We start from the raw sequence: 7,253 nt of genomic DNA on the forward strand, positions 1-7,253 counted from the left end.
TGGATGAAGCAGCAATTCCTATAGAAGTAAGTAACAATACTAGAGCAAAGAGTCCTGCAATTAACATTCCAAGAAATCTTTTTTGTCGTTTTAAGATTTTTACCAGGTCATGTAACAGTTGGTAGGTTTGATGAGATTCCCAAGGCTCAGTTAGGTTAGTAGGAACCCAAGTGAAAGCAGGTTGTTTTAAAATCATGAGGGAATCTTTTTGGAATGTAGAATTAATACAATAGGATAGTGTGCAGCCTATGCATGACACCTCATACAAATGGCTTATTGCATTAGGCACATCTGGATAGGGCCTGAGAGGAGTACAAAAGGATCAAATACACAAGTGGTGGAAAATACTGTCTTATTAGGAGTTCTCCATAAGGTACAAGTGGAGTTATTAAAGCTATAGTTAAAACTATACCATTTTATAGGTGCAAGTGCAGAAGCTAATGTCCATCGAGTGTTTTGTAGGGGCCAATTATCGTGTTGTAATTGAGATCCAGCAAATCCTCCTCCATACCATGAGATGGAGTGATTTGCTTCAACATATAGATAGGATGTGGTCCCCTTCCACTTTAGGATGCAATTGTTACTATAAGCAGACTCATAGGAGCTCCAATCCACAAAGGAAAACTGTTATTAAGTTTGCTGCTGGTCGGGTGGTCACTATAGCAGTCTTGCCAATTGATTTCTTCCTCAGAGGGGTGCCATTCATAAAACTTTTTATATAATGGCTTAGCTTGATGTACAAACTAAGGGGATAACTTAGTAATGTTACATTTTCTGTCCCTTTACCAGGAGCAATTAGTGATAGTAGATGTATTTGGGCTTTTGCTTCCCTCTCCTTTGGTGTCCATAACCAGAAACGTCTCTTTAATTCTACACACAAAGGAGCAGCAGTTGAATTCTGTGTCATACAAAAGGGAACCTGGATGGTGACACCCATGTAATTATATTTCTCCCAGATACTTCCTTGTCCCACCTGTGGTCCCCTTAGATGACCAAGGTGCTGGTATTATTGGTGACTATACTAGGCGGGGGATCAGCCCAAGTAAGGGGTCTCACCCATGGAGGGTCAGGAACATAAGTCCAATATACTTCCCCATTTGCCCCAGTAGTATTACTGCACAGCTGATGACTACTAGCATGGCAAGTAAAACATTCTCAGGTATTCTTGGGGTTTTTGTTTCCTCACAAATTCACTCAGCTTTCTGGACTGTCGTCTTCATCATCTCCCAGGTCATCTCCAGACTGTTTGTCGTCTGTCTTGTTCTCCTCCCATTCCTTATCTTCAGCGTGTTGCTTGGGGCTACTGCTTTTGGGGGCTGGAGTAGTTGTCTGTCTGCAGCCGCAGGTACAGGGTGAGGCTCCAGCTGCAAGGTCCTCATTAGTCTGGTCAGTTCCTCTCTTGGATCCATGTTGAAGTTTAGTGTTCCTTGGAGGAATCCACATGGGCTTGGAGGAGTTTTCTGGGAATACAGAAGCATATCCTCGACCAAATGTTAACAAAGGCTGGGACCCTTCCATAAACCAGACTTGTGATCTTTCCATTTAACCAAATGATTTTCCTTTGGTTTATTCTGACACCAGTGTACTTCCATAGGTTTCTTGCCATCATTGTTAAAAGTGAAAAAAATTAAAGTAATTAAGGCTTGGTGTAGTCTACCTACAGGAGATTTCTTCAGCATCACTATTCCCCCTTTTTGTTTTTCAAGTTGGGATTTTAGCCACTGATGTTGGCATTCTATAACTGCCTGGTCTTGGGAATTGAATGGTATTCCCGTAATGTGTTGAATTTTCCATTTTGTACAAAATTGCTGGAAATGACAGCTTGTGTATGCAGGTCCATTATCAGTTTTAATAATTTTTGGAATTCCCATGATGGCAAAAGCAGCTAGGCAATGATTAATGATCTATTTTGTTGTTTCTCCTGTAAATGCAGTGGCCCATAGGACCCAACGCATCCAAAAGGAGTATAGTGTGTTACATCCATTTGCCATATATGGTCCCTTATCAATCCTCGAGGGCTAATTCCTGTATTAGGCCCTTGAAGCAGATGTAACATGCAAGTGGGACATTCCTTGATAATCTGCTTTGCTAGCTGTCTAGTGATTGAGAATTTAATTGTTTAGACAACATTTTGGCAGGTTGATATAAAAGCTGATGAGATTCTGTGGCCTGTTTTAATAAAACAACCAATTGATTGGCATATGCATTTCTTTTTGTTAAAGGACCAGGCAGGATGGTATGAGCCCTGATATGAGTAATATAAAAGGGATATTGTCTTTGCTGCACAATTTGCTTGTCTTGAGATAAATGCATGTGTGTCTGATTCAATGTTTACCTACCACATGACCAGGAAAAATCTTTACTCTTCATCTCACACAAACTTGGAAAGATATCCAGTCTATTCTAGACTCGTCTGCAGACGCCTCCCTCCACTTCCCACCAGATGGTAGTATTAGTGAACCTAAATGACTCCTGTTTGGGAACATGTACATTAGGAATTACTGTACTGGCAGAGTGCAAGGTATTGCAGACTGTGGAGGTTTGAAGAAAATGAATTTCCTGAAAGGGACATGAGCACAGGAAACAAAGCCAGGAATGGGTGTGTCCATCATAGCTCTCAGCCACACAGTAGTGACTATTTCCCCACAAGGTGTCCCAACCCAAACCACAAGTAAAATCAGAATCCTCTTCTCCCCAGAGTTTGGGGGTCTGGAACTGGGCAAACAGCTTATCGTTTACCTCACATCATTGTTTTCAGGAAATAAAATCTCTGAGGACTGAACTTGGAGTGGTAACAGAGAGGATGGTTGCTTCACTTCTTCTAAAGTCACATCCTATTTAGCAGACCTAGGCCAGGAGTTTCAGGGACAAGGACAAGAGGTGCTCACAACTCGCTGGTTTAGAACAGATGGGAAAACCACTCTTTCCCCAGTGTACATTGCAACGGGTGAAATGGGGAGGGTTTGTAAAGAAGTTTGTTGAGAAGTTGAAAGGAGCCTGATGCTAGAAGTTTGCATAGAAGGTTGTGGAGAACCTGAAAGAGGAAATTTAGATGAAGCAGAGAAGGAGTTCAGCTCAAAAATGCAGCTGTGGTTTTTATATTAAGATCAACCCCTGGTATGGCTCAGGGGTTGAGTGTCGACCTATGAACCAGGAGGTCACAGTTTGATTCCTGGACAAGGCACATGTCTGGGTTGCGGGCTTGAGCCTCATTGTGAGGCGTGCAGGAGGCAGCTGATCAATTATTCTCTCTCATCATTGATGTTTCTATCTCTCTCTCCCTTCCTCTCTAAATCAATAAATATGTTATTTTTTTTAAAAAAAGATCAGCTGTGGCTATGAACTGAAAGGAGAACTTAGATCAGCCATGTGAACATGGCCACTCCTATGTTGGAGGGCCACTGTCCCCAGGCCTGGAGAGAACACTTGCTTCCCTGGAAGGAAATGAGTTTCAGGAGGTAGACACCCATTGGAGACAGAGAATTGAGAGAGGATAAGCACACTGTGAGAAGGGGCAGGGTACAAGTTCAGGAGTGAATAGGTTCAAAACAACTTAGGAGAGAAGACAAAGTACTTCAGGGGCTGATGACAGTCAACAACTTTTTTCTTGTAGAACTTCCTTTTCTTGGCTTTCAAGACCTGCCCTCCTGATCCTCTGTTAGCTTTTCCCCAATCCACCCAGGGATGATGAGTGGAACTTGAGTGGCTAGGTACACTGCTGATAATGAAATAAATCCTTGAAAGAAAAACAGAAATGGCTAGCTAAAACTTCTACTATACAGGGTAGGGCAAAATTAGTAGCTTTACAGTTGTTTATATGAAAAAATAATACAGTAATTAATTAATAATACAAGAATAACCTATGTGTTTCACATATCTATACTAATAATAGCCTAGGTGGCATCATGCCCTCGCGTGTAACAATGTCTCATGGTGGCCGCCACAAGATGGCCACCACAAGATGGCTGCCACAAGATGGCTATGCGCACAGCAGAGGCGGGGCCTGATGGCCGCTCCACACAGTAAGGCCTGGGGGTCCCGAGGCTCTGTGTGGCACGGAGGAGGCAGGTCCCCGCAGAGGAGGCAGGTCGTGGCAGGGGAGGGCAGTTGTGGGCAATCAGGTGGGCAGGGGAGGCCACTTGGGGGTGATCAGGCCAGCAGGGGAGGGCAGTTGTGAGTGATCAGGATGACTTGGGAGGAAAGTTGGGGGCCATCAGGTCAGCAGGGGAGCAGTTAGGGGAGCAGTTGGGGGCCATCAGGGCAGTTGGGGGCAATCAGGCAGGGGAGAAGTTAGGGGTCAATCAGGGAAGCAGGGGAGTGGTTAGGGGCAATCAGGCAGGCAGGCAGGCAGGTGAGCGGTTAGGAGTCAGAGGTCCTGGATTGTGAGGTCCCTGAGTGATCCGGCCTAAACCAACAGTCGTACATACCCCAAGAGGTCCCAGATTGGAGAGGGTACAGGCTGGGTTGAGGGACCCCCCACCTCCGTGAACAAATTTCACTCACCCGGCCTCTAGTAACTATATAACTCTGGGTGTTTGCCTCACCCATAAATAAAGGGTTTCAGTTTCACTCTGATATATTCCTTGAAAATGATGATGTGAGGAAAAAGAGAAACTCTTGCCCAGTTCTGGATCCCCAAACTCTGGAAAGAAAAGGATGTTGATTTTACTTGTGGTTTGGGGTGGGACGCCTTGTGGGGAAACAGTCACTGCTGTGTGGCTGAGGCTATGACTTGCCCTTCTGTGCCCTTCCCATTTCCTTGGCTGTGGACCAAGCTGCTTTGAACTGGTTGATGAGCACCACCTGCAGGTAGAAAACTGGAGAAAATATCTGAATACAGTTCAGCATGATTATAGATCAGAATAAAAGCCCAGTGAACTCTCTTTGGATCATCTCTGAAATGTAGTTTCTTTTTATTAAGGGACAATATGTCAGGTCCAGTCCTGCAGGGGGAAGCAGCCTAATTTTGGCAGAATCTGAGAGACTTCACTACCTCCTTCACAGAGGAAACAGAATCCACCAGGGAAGGACTTCCATACCTTTCATCAACAGCCATTCCGAATTCCCCACTTCTCTACTCCATCTCCACCTGTTCCTGGTGAGTGGGAAAAGTGTCCCCTTCCTCAGGTTACTACTGCCTCCAGGATTCCACCCCACCTTCTCCCTCAACCTGTATCTTCAACCTTCCCTTCACTTCTTTCTACCAATATTTAGACATGCCTAAGACTCTTCCATCTTAAAAAGATTTTAAAAGCCAGAAAACAAACATAACAACAACTGCCTGATCTTATAACCCCATAAACTGCTGCCTAACTCCCTTTCCGCTTCAGTCACACTTCTGGAAGAGCTGGCTTTGCTTGTCTCCACTTCCTTCCCTTCCTTCCCTCCTTCCAGGGCCATCTCTGTCTCCTGCCCCGACTAGGAGACAGTGCTTGCAAGGTCCTCAGCAGTCCAAGAGACATTCTCTTCCCTGATGCACTGGTAGCGTTTGAATGAAAATCACTCCCTCTCACTGGAAACACTCTTATTATGGGTCAAGGATGCACACATTCCTAGCCTCTCTTCCACCTTTCTGGCCTCCCCTGGGTGTTCCTATCTGGTAGATGTCGTTATGATCTAGCCCAGCGATTTTCAACCATTTTCATCTCATGGCACACATAAACCAATTACTAAAATTCTGTGGCACACCAATAAAATATTATATTTTTTGTCAGTCTTACAAAAAAATAGGTATAGTTTTGATTCATTCACACCAGACAGCTATTGTGTTGGCTGTTGTCATATTTTAACTTGACAATCTAAGGGAAGAGAGGTCAATGTCCCTGACTAAATAGTCAGGTATTGCATGTTTTAAAAATTCTTGTGGCACACTGGTTGAAAATCACTGATTCAGCCAGTAGCTCACGCCATCTGTCATCCCACATCCTTCATCCAGTCCTGCAGCTGTGCCTTCAGTATGGATTTGGAATCCTACCTTTTCTCAGAAGGTCCTCCTCTGCCAGCACCCTGGTCTCAGCCACTCCCATCTCTCACCTGGGACAACACAGTAGCTGCTTGGAGGTCTCCCTGCCTCTTCTCTAGCTGCCACACAACAGCCAGTGGTTCTGTACACGTACAACACAATGGCATGCCCTCTTCTCACACCTACAAGGTTATCCCCCGTCATCCTTAGGCCTCAGGTTACATCTCACCTCCCATAAGCCCTCCCTGAGCCCCTCCTAATTTGTTCCATTCTGTGAACACCTCTATATTCCTTCCAAGAGCACTCTTTCCACTGTGTCCTAACTCCTCTGTTCCACAGCTTCCTGAGCTCAGAGAGGTCAGGAACTATGTCCATCTATTAAATCCATCTCAAGTGCATGGCACCTTGTAAATATTATGTAAAAAACCTGTGAATGTACTGTCTCTCCCCCCCACCCCCCACCCCCATTTCTAGACGTACAATATTAGCAGATCCAGGAACAAACTGCAAAGGAAGGAAAAGGAGGTAAAATTCTCACAGTTCATTAATTGTTGAAAGAAGTTCCCAAATGGACCCCAAATGTTCTAAAGATACACAGTTTGATGAGCCATTTTATTTCCTTGTCAAATGTCCTGTTGAGGCAAAAATAAAGCTGCAGGAAATCTTGTGACAGAAAGCTGCTGATTTCACCTGTGGCTTATGTGTGTGGCAAATGAGCCCTGGGTTTAGAGACCCGTGTTCACCCAAATATCTGGATGGCCTTGCCCTGGGGCCCAGATGAAAGTGAAAATTCTGAGGGGGTGACTCATCAAATCTGAGGTTGCTGTTTACAGCTAAAGGCAGTAACCTAAGAGCTGGGAGGAGTTCCCTCCCCGACCCCCCAAACGAAAGCGAAAGAGGCAAAGTTAACTGCTTGAGCTGGGGTAGGACTAGCAGTCCCTCCCTGAACAGGGCTGAGGATGGCTGCACCCGGCTACTTCCCGCTGCTGGTCGAGGGGTCCTGGGGTCCCGATCCCCCGAAGAGCTTGATCACCAAGTTGCAGTTGTACTTCCAGAGCCAGAAGAGATCGGGAGGCGGGGAGTGTGAGGTCCGACAGGAACCCGGCAGCACGGCCCGCTTCCTAGTGCTCTTCCACCCACATGACGGTGAGGGGCGACGGGGCGGGGGTGAGAGGAGACCATGGGGCTCTGCCTGTGGGGACACTTGGACTGGGGCGCGCAGCGGGACCGGCTCCAGCAGCAGCAGTTGGGGGTAGGCGGGTTGCAGAATGGACCAGAAATGCGCGGAGTC

General features: G+C 45.9%; 1 protein-coding gene across 1 annotated transcript in view; it reads left to right on the plus strand.

Annotated features, from left to right (window-relative positions):
* Positions 1 to 6,833: 6,833 nt before the first annotated feature.
* LOC102241258 (poly [ADP-ribose] polymerase 14) overlaps positions 6,834 to 7,253 on the plus strand; it is a gene marked incomplete at its 3' end in the record, with an annotated part of 12,934 nt that continues 12,514 nt past the window's right edge. The window contains exon 1 of the mRNA XM_005875401.2: positions 6,834 to 7,108. Coding sequence (XP_005875463.1) covers positions 6,922 to 7,108 — 187 coding nt within the window. The remainder of the gene's footprint in view (positions 7,109 to 7,253) is intronic.

The sequence above is a fragment of the Myotis brandtii genome, unplaced genomic scaffold, assembly GCF_000412655.1.
Source record: "Myotis brandtii unplaced genomic scaffold, ASM41265v1 scaffold46, whole genome shotgun sequence".
NCBI classification, from domain to species: domain Eukaryota; kingdom Metazoa; phylum Chordata; class Mammalia; order Chiroptera; family Vespertilionidae; genus Myotis; species Myotis brandtii.